We start from the raw sequence: 20,588 nt of genomic DNA, 5'->3' as shown, positions 1-20,588 counted from the left end.
CTTTCCCTGTTTCGAGGTAACTGCGGTAACAAAACCGCGTGGCTGAAGTGATTTCCAATCATTCACTAGCAAAAGCAACAACAGCTTTTCAATCAGGTCAGAGCTAATGGACTCACAACAAACTGCTGCCCATTTCCCACGTTTATAACGTCAGCTCCCAGATCAGTGCAGGAAGCAGGAATCTTCACATGCCAAGTGCTTTTTCCCTCAGACAGCTGCTGGCTTCTGCAGCCTCAGCCTGCCTCTGAGGACAGCCGCAAGTGGGTGCTGCTCCACGGCGATGCCCTAAATCTGCTTTCTTCTCAGGTTCGCTCTGGGGGTGAGATAGATGCCCACAGATGCCTAGTCCCACCAACCAGGCCTTTCCACACCCCAGCGCAGCCTCAGAACATGACCTGAGCCATACCAGGAAGCCACTCTGAAGGTCTGACCTCACGACCACATTTGACATAGTACATTTGTTTTAACAGGCTGCTGGATTGCAGGGTAAATCGGTTGCATGCCAGTTAACTAACAGGAGCAAGAGAAAAATAAGTGAGGTGCCCTACAGACCCCACTGGCCTAGAAGAGATAACCACACTCCCCAGTCTGACAGGGTACCAAAGGGAAGCCTGTGGCTGTGGACAAAGCAGCAGGATTTAGTTTTTTGGTGGGAGAGGCAGGAAATCACCAAGGAAAAGGATGCCACCAGTGAACTGACTGGTCAGGGTGAGCTTGTCCAGTATATCGGGACACGATGTCACTCCCTTTTTAATTCACCTGCAGTAAGTCTCCATGGAAGCTCTGTCCAACTAAACAGATACCGATTCACAGACTAGCAGCTGCTCCCTGCTTGAGGCCTGCAAAAGCAGTCGAGGACAGCCCAGATCTTGGGCTCCTGCACCCACATGGGAAACCAGGAAGAGACTCCTGGTTCCTGGCTCCTGGCTTCGGATTGGCTCAGCTCCAGCATTTGCGGCCACTTGTGGAGTGAACCATCAGACAGATCTTCCTCTCTGTCTCTCCTCCTCTCTGTATATTGGCCTTTCCAATAAAAAAAAAAAATTTAAAAAAAATTTAAATTCCAAGTAGAATCGCTAACACACGTATATAGCTTTTTTTCACTGGTCAAGCATGATTAATAAAAAAAAATGCGAGGCACTTAGAAACGGGGATGCTTAATAAGGGTCCAGCTGTTGCATAAACAGGAATACTTGGCATAGAAACTTCGCAATTACTGCATATTGGGCTGGAGAAGGGAACTGAATCCTCGATAAATTTTTGAAAATTTTCCTACGGTTTCAAAGGTACCGTCTCTAACACTCCCCCAACTCCACAGACCAGCACAACTCAGGCTAGACCCAGGAACTGCCCCGAGCCGAGGGCGCAGAAAACGCTCCAATCAGGAGGCTTCATGTTAAACAGGCCCCGCCCCTTTCTTTTCCTGACACTGAAAGCAGAAACTGAACAGGAAAAGGCGGACCTGCCTGATACGTCACTGAAAAAGAGTTGTAATTCTTTGAAACGTGTTCGCTTTTTTTGGTGTGTATGTTTTTGATAGCAAAACTTGTGTAAAACAATGCTAATAAGTAGTCAAATAATGGCAGCAGGGAATTGGATTCAGGCCGTATTTTAGAGGTGCTTTCCTTTTAGCTTGGTCTCTAGAAATATTTTGCAAAAGGTTTCTGGCTTTTTATTTCAATATTAAGCTGAGGAAAACCCACCGGGCTTTATCTGGCAAGCCTGTGAATTGCCGAGGTTTTTAGAGCAACCCTCCAGAGGAAACAAAGCATTAAGGAACCCTCCAAAACATGCAGATTCCTGAAACCTCGCAAACACTTCTCAGGTTGAGTTTTGTACTACCGCCTCTGCCATGTTCGTTTTATAAAAGTACAAAAGTATCCATTTCACTGCAGTAGTATCACCAAAATGCCTGACTAGCAGTGGGGTTTCCTGCTCGAGGGAGTGAATTGGTCCTTATAATAGGAAACCTTGAGTTTAGATATTAAATTTGATGTGCATCAAAGATTTTAATGACTTATTAAGAGAATACACAATTTTTTTCAGTTTCTTCACTGTACACATATATTTCCAGGATAAGTGAAATGCACAATGGAAGAGAATAAAATGTTATTTTAAAAAAATGGCAGTGCTTTAGCAGGCGAAGCATAAAGTGTTGCGTAAATCTGGTAGGTGCGTCGATGAGGAACGGGTTAAAACCGCATTACGTGCTAAGACCTCGGAAACCCCTGACTTGAGCAGACCTGATTAGAACGGGATCAGCGTGAGGACAGGAAAACAGCAGCGGGTCTAGGAACCTTCCCAGCGAGGAGGCGGGAGGTCGGCGCTGAGCGCTCCCGCCTGCTCCTGTCCCCGCCCCTTCGGGGGCGTGTCCGCCGTGCGGGCGGACCTGCTCTCAACCAGGTCCGCCGAGCGCCTATAAAGGTGCCGGTGTGCGAGTGGAGGGCAGTCTTCGCTGTTTGTGTGACTGCTGAAGATGTCTGGTCGCGGCAAGGGCGGGAAGGGCCTTGGTAAAGGCGGCGCCAAGCGCCACCGCAAGGTGCTGCGGGACAACATCCAGGGCATCACCAAGCCCGCCATCCGCCGCCTGGCGCGGCGCGGCGGCGTCAAGCGCATCTCGGGGCTCATCTACGAGGAGACGCGCGGCGTGCTCAAGGTCTTCCTGGAGAACGTGATCCGCGACGCCGTCACCTACACGGAGCACGCCAAGCGCAAGACGGTCACGGCCATGGACGTGGTCTACGCGCTCAAGCGCCAGGGACGCACCCTCTACGGCTTCGGCGGCTGAGCTGCTCCCCCCTTTGTACAGCACCACAAAGGCCCTTTTCAGGGCCGCCCACTGACTCGTTGAAGAGCTAAACATTGTTTACCTCCGTGTTTCTAGTATTTTTCAATTGTAGAGCGTGAGTTGGAGTAGGGGCAGACCAAGCCAGGCAGGGCTACAACACCTGTGGGCCTAATGAGCCAGGTCAAGGAAAAGTCAGGCTGGGCTGACTGTTCCTAACGGTGCATGCGTAAGTGGGTTTAGGTCTGGTTTGTCTTTGCCGCAGCATCAGCTGGTAGATGGTAGCACTGGGGGCTAATTTTGTCAAGTTAAACTTCAGAACCACCTGAAGAGTGCAAAATCCAGGAATGTGAGTGGGCCCAGGAGGGAAACAGTGGGCACCTTCCTCTTGGGTTACCTCTCCTTTAGACTGGACCAGTCTGTTGCACATGCGGGGAAGCAGGGCAGGGTGCTGGCCAAGTGGGAGTTATCGTGGGTCGCTCCGACTAGGCTTCAGCTCCCACTGGTTTTCGTGAGGGCCAAGTGTGTGCTGGACAGAATGCAGCTGGACTGCAACACCCGTTGCTTCGTGTAGAAGACAGGGCTGGAAACAGAACTGCAACCAGCAGCATGTGCATAAGCTGACTGCGGTGACAGACTATACTCGACCCTGTGTTGGCAAGCACACACAAGCATCAAGTCTGGGATCACCTCAGACAAAGTTTCTTTGGGGATCCCCCCAATCAAGCTGCCGGACTCAAACCCCAACCATGAAGAGAATTGCAATTTCCATGGTCTGACCGTGGAGTGCATGTGTCAAAGCTGAGCCTCCTCAGAGGCTCAGACAGAGCAGTGGACAACATACCGAGGTGCACACGGAGGATATGGCAGTCCATTGGAGCCTGCAGAGGACACCTGGTACCACAACAGAGCACAGATTGCAGAACAAATTGATCCACTACCCCAGCCATGTGTTAGCAGTGCATATCTGGACAAATGGAGACTCTAAGGTGGACTATGTCAGCCAGCGGATTCTGGAGAGATTTCATCGTGCTTGGAATGGCGAGACTGGCAGCAATTCAGAACTGTTAAACTATCAAAACCACTTGAGCAGTGCCCTCAGAGTATGACCCACATCGGGGACCCTGGGATGGGTGGGAGGCTGGGTGGGGCTTTTCCCTTTATCTACCTCCTTAGCCCAGATTCAGAAAAAAAAAGAGAGACAGAGACAAAGAGAGAAAATGTGGGAAAAAGGAATATTTCAGAATAAAGATTCTTTCATGATGAAAAAAAAAAGAGTTGGTGTTTGACTTCGAACTTTTTTTTTTAAAGATTTTATTCATTTGTATTGGAAAGCCGGAGAGACAGAAAGGAAGAGAGACAGAGAGGAAGATCTTCCGTCCAATGATTCACTCCCCAAGTGAGCCTCAGAGAGGAGGAGAGACAGAGAGGAAGATCTTCCATCTGTTGATTCACTCCCCAAGTGAGCCTCAACGGCAGGTGCTGCGCTGATCCGAAGCCGGGAACCAGGAACCTCTTCCAGGTCTCCCACGCGGGTGCAGGGTCCCAAGGCTTTGGGCCGTCCTCGACTGCTTTCCCAGGCCACAAGCAGGGAGCTGGATGGGAAGTGGAGCTGCTGGGTTTAGAACCGGCGCCCATATGGGATCCCGGCGCATTCAAGGCCAGGACTTTAGCCGCTAGGCCACGCCGCCGGGCCCGACTTTGAACTTTAGCTAAATTTGCCTGCTCCTTACATTTCCTTAATACTAGCTAATTAGCATGTCTTAGAGGTGTTTTTTGAACTCCAAATTTTAGGGAAAAAATGTAAGTATCTGATGTTGGGCATAAAACTCGAAAGTGACATTGATTAGCACTGTGTACAAAGCAAACTGGATGCCACTAAATCCCATATCTTTACACAAGGCTGTGGTTACTGACAGGCCTCCTTTTTGAATTAAGCAAACTTTACTCTGAATTGTACCACTGAAGTTAATCAAGTAGGACAAAAGAATTTTTAAACATTAAGATACTGTTGAATATCTGGTCATAATGATGAAATAAACTACTTTTAATTGATTGATTTGGAGACAAGATTAACAGAGACAAGAAAAGACAGCTCTTCCATCTGCTCTTTCACTCTCTAAATGACCACAATTTTCAGGTCTGGGCCAAAGCCTGAAGCCAGGAACTGCATGCTGGTTTCCCGCATGGGTAGCGAGCAGGTAGGTGCTCTAGTACCTGAGCCCTTAGCAGGAAACTGGATCAGAAGCAGAGCAGCCGAGATTAGAACCAGCGCTCACACATGAGATGTGTCAGCCTAACCTGCTAGGCCACACCTCAGGCCCCAAAATAGTTCTAGTACTCTGTGATTAATACACTAAAATAACAAATGTGATGAATGAATGCATAAGGAAACCTTCTTAGTAGAGCATTGAAATAAAGAAGAGAATAAAGGCCCAAGATAGGATATTCATGAAGAGTCGTTGCTGTGATACACCCAGATACTCAGTGACATGCTATATACACTTGAGATGCCTGGTTTTGTAACTCAGTGACCCACTGGCTCTGCTCTTTCTGGCCCAGGAACACAAAGGTCTTGGTTACTTGGGAGACGTATGAGGGCAGCAGGGGTGAACAGACTTGTTTCTTCTCTTCGATAGAACCTGTGACTCACCCACAGTGCCTTCTGCCATCTGCAGGACTGCTTACCCAAACCTGGACTCTGCTCTCAGAACCATCAGTGAAGGAAGTTGATGAAGTGCTCAGAGAGGAGAGTGAATGAAAGCTGTATCATGACCCCCAGCTATTGTGCTCCCCCTGCGTGCACCCTCATCCTACCAGCTCCCCTCAGCCCCAAGCCTGAATTTGAATGGATTGGCTAAGCCATGCAGCCCCAGTGTGTTACTTATAAAACTGGAGAGGAGCTTCTTTGGAAGGGGGCAGGAAAGAAAGCCTGGCTAAAGTTTGGTGGGTTCAAGTTCAAACTGGGGTGGCTCCCAGGCAAGGGGAAACTTACAGGGAATTTGTCCCAATGTCCGGAGCCCTTAACATCCTTCAAATGAAGGAGGAGGATTCCTCAAGTTCCTGGCCTCAGGAACCCACCTGGGAGGCACCAACCTCGACTTCTAGATGGAGCAGTACATCTACAAAAGGAAAAGCGATGGCACCTACCTCATCCATCTCAAGGGGACCTGGGAGAAGCTCCTGCTGGCGGCGCGGGCCATCCTGGCCATCGCGGCCACCGAGAACCCTGCGGACATCAGCGTGATCTCCTCCCAGAACACTGCCCAGAGGGCTGTGCTGAAGTTTGCTGCTGCCACTGGAGCTACTCCCATCGCTGGCCGCTTCACTCCTGGCACCTTCACTAACCAGATCCAGGCTGCCTTCCGGGAGCCAAGGCTCCTGGGGGTGACAGATCCCAGGGCCAACCATCAGCCCTGAGGAGGTGTCATATATGGACCTGCCCATCATCGCTCTGTGCTACATGGACATCACCATCCCATGCGACAAGACTGGAAAAGAAGAACAGACCGCCACTGAAAAGGCTGTGACCAAGGAGGAGTTCCAGGGTGCATGGCCCGCCTCTGTTCCTGCGTGCGTGGCTGCTCAGCCCGAGGTTTCAGACTGGTCTGACGGCATTCAGGTGCCCTCTGTGCCCGGCTAGCAGTTCCGCACTCAAGACTGGAGTGCCCAGCCTACCACTGAAGACTGGTCGGCAGCCCCCACGACTCACGCCACCGGATGGGTAAGAACCACCACTGAGTGTTCTTACGTTGATCTACCATTTCTGAAGCAGACGTGGAGTGAGGCTGATGGAAAACAAACACCAGTTTCTAAAAAAAGAAAAGAAAAATGAGGTGTCTTCTTTGAGTGTGTGACATCTGGCAGCAGCTGGCAATGGGAGAGCACGTGCCAAAGATTTATTCCAGAGTGTAGGAAACACAAGAAACATGTTCTCCTGCTCTCTGTGGACTCATGGACAAACCACAGGACTCCACCCTAGCAACTTAATCCAGCTCAACTCACTTCCCAAAGACCTCACTGCCAGTTACTAAGAGTGGCCACAAAGCACCAGCTTTAATCCACTGACAGTCACAGAAACCTTTGAGATTCAAACAACAGCTTCAGTTTGTGCAGTCAAATTTGGTCTGGTGCCTAAGACGTGATCTACATATTTAAATATGTATTTATGTATGTATTTAAAATACATACATAAAAATGAAAGACAGAAACAGAGCCCCCATCCTCTGGTCCATGCCCAGCGGCCAACAGCAAGGGCTGGCCCTGCTGACTGGCCCCAAACCAGGAATCTGGAATTTATTCTATGTCTCCCACACAAGTGGCAGATACTCAAGTATTTAGGCCATTACCAACTGCCTTCCAGGGTAGACCCCAGCAGGAAGGGGGAATTGGGAACACTGGAACTCAACCCCAGGCTCTCTGAGATGGAATGTCTGCCAGATGCCCACTGTATCCTGAGTGTTTTGATTGGATTTGCATTTTCTGTTGCTGTGGCAGGGCCTGCCTGTTCAAGTGAGAGGGCTGCTGGGGCCTGGATGTAAGCTCCCACAGAACAATGGGGCCGCAGCCTGGGACACAGGGAAATCAAGCACGACTGTAAGCAGCAGGAGAGGTGATGACTGTGTTGGAACCGTTGGGTCTCTGCATGCATTTAGAAGGCTACAGAAGAGCTCCTTGAAGAAGCGGATGTGAAGCGTTGAAAGGAGTCAGACTGGGAATGGGAAAAAGGCAGAACCAATGGACTCCTCCTAATGTGGGGGCGCTTTCTTAACCTAGCCAGGAAAGCAGACTGGGCTGAAAGTGAGGGGATGGTCAGACACACAAGCAATTTTTGTGCTTCGTGGAGAGGAAGGCCAAGTGGCTGGAGCTGTGTGAACAGTGTCAGAGGTGTGGGGTGAGCACAGGCAGCTCACAGACCACAGGCCTTTTTACTCTGTGTTGTAAAAACCACTCCCATGTGAGAGAAACGGGCTCTAAAAAAGCAGGATGAGATAGGCCAGACTGTGGCATAGCGTGTTTGCCCTGTGATGCCAACATTCCACAGGGACACAGGTTGGAGAACTGGCTTGTTGCTCCACTTCCCATCCAGCTCCCTGCTTGTGGCCTGGGAAAGCAGGGGAGGACGACCCAAGGCCTTTGGACCCTGCACCCACATGGGAGACCCAGAAGAGGCTCCTGGCTCTTGGTTTCACATCAGCGCAGCTCTGACCACTGCAGTCACTTTGGGGGAGTGAATCAACAGATGGAAGATCTTCCTCTCTGTCTCTTATCTCTGTATATATGACTTTCCAATAAAAATAAATCTTTTTTTAAAAAATCAACAAGGGCAGGCCCGGCGTGATAGTATAGAGGCTAAGGTCCTCAATTTGAACGCGCTTGGGGTCCCATATGGGCACCGGTACATATCTTGGCAGTTTCACTTCCTATCCAGCTCCCTGTTTGTGGCCTGGGAAAGCAGTCGAGGATGGCCCAAACCCTTGAGACCCTGCACCCGCGTAGGAGACCTGGAAAGAAATTCCTGGCTCCTGGCTTCAGATTGGTTCAGCTCTGGCTGTAGTGGTCACTTGGGGAGTGAATCAACGGACAGAAGATCTTCCTCTCTGTCTCTCCTCCTCTCTGTACATCTGCCTTTCCAATAAAAATACATAAATCTTTTTAAAAAAAATAGACAAGGAAACGTGTGGAGAGACGAGTCAGAAAACCAGGGCGGTGCTGCCTGACAAGGAAGTGCCCAGGAGCCGGTGGTAAGGGCAGGCCCGGCGCGCACAGGCCTGCAAAGGGCAGCCAGGAAAGCACTTGTGGCTCAGAGAGCAGCTCAAGCCAACATTGCTAACCGGCAATAAGATATGGCAGGGTGAGAATTTCATACTTTTACTTCTTCCAGTTGTAAAAACACAACAGGTTCTCTGCAGTCACTCATGGAGCTGGGGAATGAGGCACAGCAGGTTTTCCTCGGTGAGTGGATTAACCTGCCTTTTTAACAATGTTTACATAGTTAATCACAGTGAGAAGAATCGAGGGTTAGGGGAAAATGAGTGAGACCATTGTTCCCAAGGGGTTTTTTGTTTGTTTGTTTTTCCTATTGTAGTTGGGGAAAGTGGGCAGATAAGGGGAGAAGCCTCACCCAGCCTCCCAACCACCTCAGCACCCGGGATGGAGAGGGGCCACCTGATGTCATCCCAGGGTCCACTGATGTAGAGCATGCTCCAAGGGTTCTGCATGAGTGGTTTCCATAGTTCTGAAATGCTGTAAGTCTCACCAATCCATGGATGAGGGAATCCATCCAAGGCCCATTCTCTGACATAGCCAACATTAGAGTCTCCATTTGCCAAGATATTTGCTGTCATCGTTGGCTGGGGGAGTTGACCAATTTATTCTGCCCTCCTTCCTCTGCTTTGGTACCCGATGCCTTCTGCAGGGACCAGTAGTAGACTGGCATATCCTCCATGGGCATCTGGCATGCCATCTACTGCTCCATCTGAACCACTGAATAGGCCCACTTATGACACACACACTCTATGCTCAGACCACCGATCCTGCAATTCTGCCCATGGTTGGGGTTCTGAGTCCAGCAGTTGAGTTGTGGGGATCCCTAAACAGCCTTCATCTGAAGCAATCCTAGGCCTGACTCGTGTGTGTTTGCCAATATGGGATCTGGCTCACTCTGTCACCCACATCAACCTATGCACATACTGGAGGCTGCAATTGCTGTGTCAGTTCTGTCCCCAGCCGCATCTTACACAAACCAATGGATGCTGCATCTCAGATCAACTGAGCCCACCACACACTTGGCCCTCGCGTACACAAGCAGGAACTGCAGCCTAATCAGAGCAACCCACAATAAGTCCTGCCAGGCCTGCCCCCAGCCATGGTTGCTATGCTTGGCAGTATGTGCACCATACTGGTCCAGTCTGTCCCACATCCCATTCAGCTCTCATAATGTCAATGGGCATTAAAGCCCAGTTCAACCCAACCAGCCCCACCATCCAGCCCACACTCATGCTGGTGGGTCCCACCGCCTGTCAAGCCAGACCCTCCCGCAGTGCTGCCTCTTACGCTCACCAGTGGGAGTTGAAGCACATCAGGGAGGTGCCCACAGTTTCCCTTACTGGGCCAACACCCAGCCCTTAATCTTGCATCCTCCAGATGTTTCTGCAGTCTAGCTTGACAGGATTTGCCCCCCGTCCCAGCACTTGCCAGCTGATGCTGTGACAAAGCCCGGCCAGCCTGCGCTTACTCTTGTTCATGCAAGTACCAGTGGAGACACTCGGTTCTTCTCCATAACCCAGTTCACATGCGCGGGAACAGGTGTTGCAGCCCAGCCCAGCCCTGGTCTGCATCCAGTCCCAGTTCTCAAGGTCACCAACAGGAGCAGTGGCCCAGCAGGGGAGCCAGTGCTGCCTCCCTACCAAGCTCACTGCCCTCCCACCCGGGTCTCACGTGCACTGGGTACTGCAGCTCTTTCTGGCACGGCCCTGTCACGTCGGCATTTGCTGGTGGTGCTGTGGCCTGGCCCGGCTTACTCCCAGTTCCACTTCACACTGGTGGGAGCTGCAGCCTAGCCAGGTCCAGCCAGACCCCAGTCCCAGACACAATGTGAACTGGCTGGTGTTGCAGCCAGGCCTGTCTCGTCCTGCTCCCTGTCCTGGTTCTCAGATCTGCCAGTGAGTGTTAGGAACTAGCCCCCAGAACTGAGCCGCACATATGCCAGCAGGTAGTATAACCGGACTTGCTCCATACCTTGTTTCTTGTGCTCACTTGCAAGGAGTTAACTCACTTTCCAGGATGTTGTCAAACATGACTGCACTCGCTGCAGATATGTGACTGAAGCCAGGAGGAACACCCTTTCACCAGTGACTGGGCCTCTGAAATAAGCCAAACGACTGACTGCAAATAATTTTTAGCAATTTATACTTTTCCACCTAACATGTTAAGACACAAGACCTCTTAAAGCTTTCTTTACATCACCTATCCAGCGCAGTAGCTTTTACCACCACCTTGACTACGGAAAGCTACTGGGTCCAAAAAAAAAACTGAAACAGCTGAGAAGTGGGCCACATTAGGCCACGGCACAAGCCTGATAGCGGGCCTGGCAGGGGCACTTTGGATCTGCCAACATTAGCTGCAACAGGGAGGACCGTAAGACAGGGCTGTACCAGACACTGCACCTGTCCGGGGAGTAATGTAGTGGAACAGAATGACGAAGACCTAACTGTGGGTCCTCCACCAGACTAGACCCTCTCTCGACCAGCTGTAGTAAAGGGTGAGCCGGCTGCGCGGCACCCAGACACCAGGGGGAGGAGACAGACGCGGCAGGGGTCCTGCCACACAGGTATTAAGTTTCAGCGCCAACCGTGACTGTCAGAGATGTATGCATTCCATACATCCACTTAAAAAAAGCAACCTTCCATACACGGTGCACATGTGCAAGAAAATGCTCCTGGAAATCAGTAGGGACCTGCATAATCACGGCTGAATTATTACCACAGGGTTACTAACAAAGTCAAAAAAAAGGAGTAACAAACTAAGAACTATCATAAAAGCGGCAAATTGGAAGTGTTAACCGCTCTTTGCATGAGAGCTTGGCAGGCCCTGAAAAGGGCCTTTGTAATGGTGTGCAAAGGCGCGGAGCAGCTCAGCCGCCGAAACCGTAGAGGGTGCGGCCCTGGCGCTTGAGCGCGTAGACCACGTCCATGGCCGTGACCGTCTTGCGCTTGGCGTGCTCCGTGTAGGTGACGGCGTCGCGGATCACGTTCTCCAGGAAGACCTTGAGCACGCCGCGCGTCTCCTCGTAGATGAGCCCCGAGATGCGCTTGACGCCGCCGCGCCGCGCCAGGCGGCGGATGGCGGGCTTGGTGATGCCCTGGATGTTGTCCCGCAGCACCTTGCGGTGGCGCTTGGCGCCGCCTTTACCAAGGCCCTTCCCGCCCTTGCCGCGACCAGACATCTTCAGCAGTCACACAAACAGCGAAAGCTGCTCTCCAAGCGCCCACCGGCACCTTTATAGGCGCTCGGCGGACCTGGTTGAGAGCAGGTCCGCCCGCACGGCGGACACGCCCCCGAAGGGGCGGGGACAGGAGCAGGCGGGAGCGCTCAGCGCCGACCTCCCGCCTCCTCGCTGGGAAGGTTCCTAGACCCGCTGCTGTTTTCCTGTCCTCACGCTGATCCCGTTCTAATCAGGTCTGCTCAAGTCAGGGGTTTCCGAGGTCTTAGCACGTAATGCGGTTTTAACCCGTTCCTCATCGACGCACCTACCAGATTTGCCCAACACTTTATGCTTCGCCTGCTGAAGCACTGCCATTTTTTTTAAAGAACATTTTATTCTCTTCCATTGTGCATTTCACTTATCCTGGAAATATATATGTACAGTGAAGAAACTGAAAAAAATTGTGTATTCTCTTAATAAGTCATTAAAATCCTTGATGCACATCAAATTTAATATCTAAACGCAAGGTTTCCTATTATATGGACCAATTCACTCCCTCGTGCCGGAAACCCCACTGCTAGTCAGGCATTTTGGTGACACTACTGCAGTGAAAGGGATACTTTTATACTTTTATAAAAACGAACATGGCAGAGGCGGTAGTACAAAACTCAACCTGAGAAGTGTTTGCGAGGTTTCAGGCATCTGCATGTTTTGGAGGGTTCCTTAATGCTTTGTTTCCTCTGGAGGGTTACTCTAAAAACCTCGGCAATTCACAGGCTTGCCAGATAAAGCCCGGTGATTTTTCCTCAGCTTAATATTGAAATAAAAAGCCAGAAACCTTTTGCAAAATATTTCTAGAGACTAAGCTTAAAGGTAAGAACCTCTAAAATACGGCCTGAATCCAATTCCCTGCTGCCATTACTTGACTACTTATTAGCATTGTTTTACACCAAAAAAAGCGAACACGTTTCAAACAATTACAACTCTTTCAATAACATGTGGGTGGCTCTGAAAAGAGCCTTTGGGTTTGAGGGGTGGTTGGCAGGAGGTCCGCTTCACTTTCCCTTGGCCTTGTGGTGGCTCTCGGTCTTCTTGGGCAGCAGCACGGCCTGGATGTTGGGCAGCACGCCGCCCTGCGCGATGGTGACCTTGCCCAGCAGCTTGTTGAGCTCCTCGTCGTTGCGGATGGCGAGCTGCAGGTGGCGCGGGATGATGCGCGTCTTCTTGTTGTCGCGCGCCGCGTTGCCCGCCAGCTCGAGGATCTCGGCCGTCAGGTACTCGAGCACGGCCGCCAGGTAGACGGGCGCGCCGGCGCCCACGCGCTCGGCGTAGTTGCCCTTGCGCAGCAGCCGGTGCACGCGGCCCACGGGGAACTGCAGCCCGGCCCGGGACGACCGCGTCTTGGCCTTGGCGCGCGCCTTGCCGCCCTGCTTCCCGCGTCCGGACATCGCCACAAACAAGCACAACAACCAACCGACGCTGCTGCAGCACACCCAGCACCAGCCGCTCTTATACCCACCGCGGGGCGCGAAAAGCAAGGCGTCCCATTGGCTGCCGCCATAGTTTCATTTGGACCAATGGGAACGCGACGTTGCCATTCCCGCGTTCTGATTGGGCCAAACTGACGTCACCCGCGCTGTGACTACCAGCCAATCAGACACAGCGCTCTCGCTGCGCCTTATTTGCATAGCGAAAGCTATATGAAAGCGGGCGCGGGGCAGGCGATTTGCAGTTTCGTGTTGTGACCAAACTGTGACTTTTGTTCCGCCATGCCCGAACCGGCCAAATCCGCTCCTGCCCCGAAGAAGGGCTCCAAGAAGGCGGTGACCAAGGCGCAGAAGAAGGACGGCAAGAAGCGCAAGCGCAGCCGCAAGGAGAGCTACTCGGTGTACGTGTACAAGGTGCTGAAGCAGGTGCACCCGGACACGGGCATCTCGTCCAAGGCCATGGGCATCATGAACTCGTTCGTCAACGACATCTTCGAGCGCATCGCGGGCGAGGCGTCGCGCCTGGCGCACTACAACAAGCGCTCGACCATCACGTCGCGGGAGATCCAGACGGCCGTGCGCCTGCTGCTGCCCGGCGAGCTGGCCAAGCACGCCGTGTCCGAGGGCACCAAGGCCGTCACCAAGTACACCAGCTCCAAGTAGACGCTCCTGGGGTACCCGGAGACGCCAGCTTCAGACCCAAAGGCTCTTTTCAGAGCCACCACGTTTTCAGAGGGAGAGCTGTTGGCATTTAGCTTGGGTTGGCAATTTTAAATGTGTTTGTGTCAGTGTTTCAGGGCCGGCTGTTCCCTCCTCGCCTCACATCCTGGCAGGGTGGTGTGTTCTAGAATCCCGCAGTGTCTGGCAGCCTGTGGCTTTGTTATCTCCCCTTGTTCTATGTCGTGCGGTGGTGCGATGGTTCGTCAGGCAGGCGTGGCTGCTGTGCTGTACCGGAGCCGCCCCGGTGCGAGGCTTTTGGCTCTGGCTGCCTTGGGAGTTGGGGATTTTCGGCCCGCCAGTGTTTTGAGGCTAAGCCGAAATATATTAGGTATTCACGGTGGCATTTCCCAGTTCTGGCTGTGCTGGGCTTTGTTGCCTGCCAATACTGCCGGCCTCGCCTTCTAAGAACCCAGGCCTGTCCTAGTCGGCAGCGAACCTTCGCTTCCTGACACGGGAATGGCGTTCCGTCGCACAATGGCGACAGAAGCCGGAAACTCGGCAAGCCGGACGTTTCCTTTAGAGACGGTAACGGCTTTTCAGAAGTAACGGGCGACTGTACACTGTGTGTTTGCGGCCACGTGTCAAATATTAACCTGGTCGGCTGGTGTTTTAGTCACGTAGCTGCCGAGGCAATTCCTCAGGTACTTCCTCAGCTTTAACGTCCGTTTCCCTGAACTCGGGCTTCCCTGAGATTCCTTAGCTGGGCGGTGCTGAGAGACAGACGGGGAAACCAACCAATCAGTGCCGTTCGCGCCGCTCGGAGTGCCCGCGAGCAGCCAATCGGGGTGCTCAACGCGGTTTGAAAGCAACTCTGTTTTTACCAGAGAAAGCGCGGGCAGAGGGAAATGGAGGCGTTCGTTTGGGCGGCGCTGATTTACGGACCTCCTGGAAACGCCTGCTCGGTCTCCCTTTCGGGGTCGCTTGCAGTTAATCTTGGCAGAAACTTAAAAAGCCAAATATACATATATATGTATATGTGTGTGTGTGTGTGTACATATATACACTGACAGGACACCGGGAGGAGGAAAAAAATATATATATATACATATATAAAACATATGTATATAAATATGTATTTATTCCTATATGTATATAGGAAAATATATGTGTATGTGTAAGTGTTTATATATATATATATTTTTCTTTTTTCCTCCCGGTGTCCTGTCAGTTCCAACACCTCAACTCTAAGCCTTTAAAAGTAATCATCTTGAGTCAACGTCGAGCTATCCCTTGACTTGAAACAGTTTTCGTGGATTTTTGTTTTCTTACGGACTGAGTCCTTTGAAAGGCACGGGCGCAGATAGATCATATGTTCACTAGTTCACTCCTCCCCAGCCCCCAGGTAGCCACAGCAGCCGGCGGCGAGCCGGGCTGAAGCTCAGAGCTTCCTCGGGGTCTCCCATGCGGGTCCCGAGCACTTGGGTTATCCTCTACTGTCCCCTCGAGCCACAAGCAGGGTGCCTGAGCAGCTGAGTGACGCAGAATGGTCCCCATCGCACGGGGGGCCTGCACCCACCCAGCCACAGTGCTGGCCTGCTCCATGACACACGTGGACTCCATTGTTGGGTTGGCTTTGTATCGATTTTTTTGTTGTTGTTTTTCTTTTCTACCCGCCCATCCTTTCGGAGTCTCTCTTGCTTAAATAAAACTTCACTTCTTGCCCCGACTATGTCGGGTCGCGTAAGCTGTGGACACCAGGACACGACCCCAGGCTCAGACCACCAGTTCTCCAGTAACACAGCTGGAGCTCGCCCAGATTTTCCTGTCCAAGCGATGAGTAAGAGACCACCGTCGCCACAGGGCTCCTATCTGCCCTTTCCTATCATCTCCGCCTTGCTTTCCAGACGACACCATGGACCTTGGGAAGTCCCTCTAGCTTCCCCAAGGGCGTTGACAAAACGCCAGCCGCATTTCCTGTGAGGCCCCATCTCAGAATTCTGTCTCCTAGCCGGCTCTTGCCCCTGTCCACAGCATCTTCAGGTGTCATACCTCCACTAGGGTCTCTTATAAGTGTTTAGGCACTGTTGAGGCTTTCAGATCCCGGTGGAGGACAGTTTTATCAGAAACTGTTGTCCCTAGTGTAAATATGCCAGGAGGTTTCTAGGCAAAAATCCAGGTATCATAGGGTTGGCTGCTGAATTCCTTCTTTAGATGTCATTTCCGACAAACTACCTATTCTCCAGAGAGGAAGAATAAAATACTCAGGTTTCCTAGTTAAGCTAAGACCACCTTGGTCTCTTGCCTACTGACTTTAATGGGATTCGTCAAATTTTTTTTTTTTAAGATTTATTTATTTTTCTTGCAAAGTCAGATTACAAAGAGGAAGAGTGACAGGAAGATCATCTGATGATTCACTCCCCAAGTGACCGCAGCAGCTGGTGCTGCACAGATCCGAACCCAGGAGCCAGGAACCTCCTCCAGGTCTCCCAAGTGGGTGCAGGGTCCCAAGGCTTTGGGCCGTCCTCCACTGCTTTCCCAGGCCACAAACAGGGAGCTGGATGGGAAGCGGGGCCACTGGGATTAGAACCGGCACCCATATGGGATACCGGTGTGTTCAAGGCGAGGACTTCAGCCAATAGGCCACCATGCCGGGCCCAACTTTGTTTTCAATGTTGTCTATACAATTGAGAGGGATGCATGCCCATATGGGCCTCTGCTTAGGGTGCAGAGGGTCGAGGTTCAGATGGTCAGAGAGATAAATGTCTCCGGCTTCTTTCTCCTGTGTACGCAACGGAATGAGAAAGGCCATGAAGACAGCTTGTTGCTGTTAAACTACGTCAGCACTGGGGGAGACGTGGATGGTCATTTGATGATGCCTTGAGGAAAGAATGTTCTCAAGCCAAGCTAGCGGCATTGTCTCACCACATTCTCCCTGGTGTCCAGCTAACAGGATTATTAGGCAGTGAGTGGGCAGGCATATATTTCAAAATATTCCTAAATCAAAGGCATAGGGTCGTTAGGTAAGCTGAACATGGCAGGTTGTGCATGGAGGGAGAGGGGACTAGGTAGGGACACATGGGGCAGTCTGAAGTCTGAGGAGTGTCACCTCCAGGAAACCTCAGGATGGCAGCAGATATCCGCCCACCCTTTCCAGACTGAAGGCAACTTTGAGGATGCCACAGCTGGTTCTTGTTCTTTGGTCCTGGGGCACCTTCTTTGGACATTCTCACCCTACTGAGATTCAGTGTAGGGGCTCCAGTGGCACAATCGGTGAGCGCACGGTGTTTATAAGAGATTCGGTGTCCTCTGCAAGGCACGGCGGGACACAGGGGTGGCTGTGTGGGTGAACATGCCTACTCCTACCAACTGAAGTTGCCTTCATTGTGGACTCTGTGATGGAGGCTCCCACAGCCCAAGGCTTGAATGATGATTCCAGCAAGGAAGGAGACACCCACAGTAGGCCGCCAGGACATCGAGCAGTACTTTGGCACTCAGACCTTGGTCTAAAAGATTGATGCAGAGACGCCCTAGAATTGGGTCTGAAGAAAATGACCTCTAGAAGCTGGAAAGGCTACCTTAATACTAAACTCAGCCTCTGGCCTTGAAACTTCAAAGTGGATACCTGGGATACCTGGACTCCAACAAGGCAGGTAGCTGGCATATTTTCATAATCTAAAATCCGTCATCAGTGGATTCTGTTGTGCTAGTAGAATGGCTGAAAGGGTTAAGTCCTACTGCTCACTGCACCTGCTGTATTTGAAAAAAGAATTGTTCTGCCTGGTGCCATGGCTCAATTGGCTAATCGTCCACCTCCAAGGGCTGAGATATCATATGGGCACAGGTTTGTTTCAGAGCTGCTCTGTTTCCCATCCAGCTCCCTGCTTGCGGCCTGGGAAAGCAATAGAGGACGGCCCAAAGTCTTGGCACTCTGCACCCATGTGGGAGACCGAGAAGAAGCTGCTGGCTTCTGGCTTTGAATCATCTCAGCTCTGCCCATTGTGATCATTTGGGGAATAACCACAGATGGAAGATCTTTCTCTTCATTCTGGAAATCTGCCTTTCCAATGAATCTTATCCCCACCACCACCAAAAAAAAAAAAGCAACAGAGAAAGAAAAGGAAAAAAATAATTGCTTATGTTAGGGTCACTCTGCCTCTCTGTAATATGGATACATGAAGTCACTGCTTAATGCTTTCTGTCCACATATGTGTCACTGTTTACCAGTTAGAGCTGTATAAAAGAATTAAAGCATTGACTTCATAAAATCCCAACTATAGAAGCTTATATGCTGCTATAGGGAAACTATAATTTTATATCAACCCAGATGGCATTTGGTCCACATGACTGTCATGGATCTTGGGTGATTTGCTTTAACTTGTTTTTTAGACAGATTAAGGTATGTTTTTGAGGGTCAAGGAGTGTTATATTTACCTTATCGGCTACTGAAAATTCTGAAAATGCAATCTGGGCCTATAAAGATAACTAATTCAGATGAAGCTATGATATTCATTACCACCTCAATGTCTTAAGTCATTCAGATATGTTTACACTTGTAAATTTAAACTACAGTGCTCTTAAGGTCTTAAATTTTATAAGAGCTGCTTGAATTTGTTAACAAGCAGATAATCAGAAATTATCCATATATGAAAATGAATTCAAGATGGCTTACAAGTAACTAAGGTTGAAATTTCTTTTGTTATCTCATTTTTATTTTTTTTAATTCTTTTTTGTTTGGTTGGTTTGTTATCTTGTTGAGAAAATGTAGGAAATCATCCAATGGTTAAAAAAAAAGGTGTATGGGGGGGTATTTTCTTGGTGAGAAAGGTTAGGAAAGAAAGAGAATTGTTTTCAAAGCAGAAACATTGCTTGCAAGAATTATTGTAAGAACATTGTAAGAATTATGTTCAAATGCAGAAGGTGTGAGCAAGTCACAGAAGATTTGAGATTTGCATGTGAGAAAACTGGCTATAACTCTTAAAACATTGTTCACACTGCTTTCTAAAATCTTATCATTAAAACCAAAGGTATTCTGAAAGAATTAAAATTTCATTCTGTTATTCTAATCTTTTGTAAAAACAGCAAGGCTATTGAATTACATATTTACACGTAAGTCGATATGCTATCAAATATCTAACAATAGTAGACCTCCAACTTTCAAAACCAGTTCCACTGAGTGTGGAGCATCCCTGTTGAGTCTCTGTGACCACAGATCACCGTTCAAGGCTCCTATGGGTTGGCCTGCCACCTGTGCTAACCTGTGCCCGTTGCTCTGTTTGTTCTTTCTCCCCCTGGTCTCTGCTGAAGTGGCCCACAGAGGCAGCCTTTAGGACGTCGGTCAAGGCAGTCTCAATCCCATCCCTAATCACTGGCAGTCTGAGCGGTCAAGGCAGTCTCAGTCCCATCCCTAATCACTGGCAGTCTGAGCCAGAAATCTGAAATCACAAACGTGTTCTGGTTGTTTCTGCTGGGAGTAAGACCATGTCCACATGGAAAGGTATGTCTTTTCTAAATAAAAGGAAATATGATGATCACCTTACTCAACCTGTGAATGCATTTTGAAGTCTTTAATAAATATTTACCGTTCCCTTAGTTTGACTTGAAAAAGGGGAGGTTTAACTGTTTACTGCATCATTTAAGCTTTCTTTTTGGGCTATGTTATTTTGTCTTCTAGGTGTGGCCAGGCATTCTTAAAAGATTACTCACCCCTTTATGAGGTCTGGAGATACAACTGTACATCCTGAGAGTCCTTCAGGGTAGAATTAATTTCCCATCTTAAAACTGAGGGAAAATGAGGGAACAAGTCAGGACCTGCAGGTTACTTACTCTTAGTTATTAACATCAAGTGAAAACTTACTCAATTCAAGTGTCCAATCTCAGCCACTTTCAAAAACAAATACCAAAAGATCTAGAGCTTACAGTAAATTTTATTTTTTTTTATTTATTTATTTATTTTTTTTTTAAAGATTTATTCATTTTACTACAGCCAGATATACAGAGAGGAGAGACAGAGAGGAAGATCTTCCGTCCGATGATTCACTCACTCCCCAAATGAGCTGCAACGGGCCGGTGCGCGCCGATCCGAAGCCGGGAACCTGGAACCTCTTCCGGGTCTCCCACGCGGGTGCAGGGTCCCAATGCATTGGGCCGTCCTCAACTGCTTTCCCAGGCCACAAGCAGGGAGCTGGATGGGAAGTGGAGCTGCCGGGATTAGAACCGGCGCCCATATGGGATCCCGGGGCTTTCAAGGCGAGGACTTTAGCTGCTAGGCCACGCCGCCGGGCCCTACAGTAAATTTTAAGACAAGAGTACATGTGCTTGGCAACAGTTATCTTTCACATTTACCAACTTATTACTTAATAATTAGGCTTAACTTACCTAACAGGCTAGAAGGATTGGACAAGTGTGGCCATTGTCTCAAGCCATGGTTCTGTCAATGAGGAATCCTGGAAGTTAAACTGGACTTCATAGGAAGCAATGAGTATTCTATCACCTTGTTATATCTTTTTTTTTTTAGAACAATGCAATGTCTTTACAACCCACAACCAACATTCCGCACACATGCAATTTGCTTGATCAGAAAATTCAGGCAAAAACCTGTCAATGACTTAAAAAAAACCAACTATTTTTAATTTCTTTTTACTAACAGATTTAAAGCAACCTGTCATATTTATTGAAGTTACATGAATGAAAAAAAGGTTTTTGGTTAATTTAATAGTTTTAATTTATATGA

At 49.8% G+C, this 20,588-nt stretch overlaps 4 protein-coding genes and 1 pseudogene across 4 annotated transcripts in view; 3 read left to right on the top strand and 2 right to left on the bottom strand.

Moving 5' to 3' along the window:
* The window catches only part of LOC131481031 (histone H2B type 1-C/E/F/G/I), a 160,688-nt gene extending 146,745 nt beyond the window's left edge, over positions 1-13,943 (top strand). The window contains exon 2 of the mRNA XM_058668157.1: positions 13,480-13,943. Within this exon, the coding sequence (XP_058524140.1) occupies positions 13,481-13,861 (381 nt within the window). The 5' untranslated portion in view covers position 13,480 and the 3' untranslated portion in view covers positions 13,862-13,943. The remainder of the gene's footprint in view (positions 1-13,479) is intronic.
* On the top strand, positions 2,477-2,792 carry LOC131481033 (histone H4). The gene has a single exon (XM_058668217.1). The coding sequence runs from the start codon at positions 2,477-2,479 to the stop codon at positions 2,786-2,788; it is 312 nt and encodes a 103-aa protein (XP_058524200.1). The 3' UTR covers positions 2,789-2,792.
* LOC101530408 (small ribosomal subunit protein uS2-like) lies at positions 5,796-6,620 on the top strand (annotated as a pseudogene).
* Positions 11,374-11,740, bottom strand: LOC131481034 (histone H4). The gene has a single exon (XM_058668222.1). It carries the CDS (start codon positions 11,730-11,732, stop codon positions 11,421-11,423), a length of 312 nt encoding a protein of 103 aa, XP_058524205.1. The 5' UTR covers positions 11,733-11,740; the 3' UTR covers positions 11,374-11,420.
* On the bottom strand, positions 12,745-13,186 carry LOC131481025 (histone H2A type 1). Its single transcript, XM_058668121.1, has one exon. The coding sequence runs from the start codon at positions 13,157-13,159 to the stop codon at positions 12,767-12,769; it is 393 nt and encodes a 130-aa protein (XP_058524104.1). The 5' UTR covers positions 13,160-13,186; the 3' UTR covers positions 12,745-12,766.
* Positions 13,944-20,588: the final 6,645 nt, after the last annotated feature.

The sequence above is a fragment of the Ochotona princeps genome, chromosome 1 (assembly GCF_030435755.1).
Source record: "Ochotona princeps isolate mOchPri1 chromosome 1, mOchPri1.hap1, whole genome shotgun sequence".
Lineage (NCBI taxonomy): Eukaryota > Metazoa > Chordata > Mammalia > Lagomorpha > Ochotonidae > Ochotona > Ochotona princeps.
This window is presented reverse-complemented; position numbering and strand designations above follow the sequence as displayed.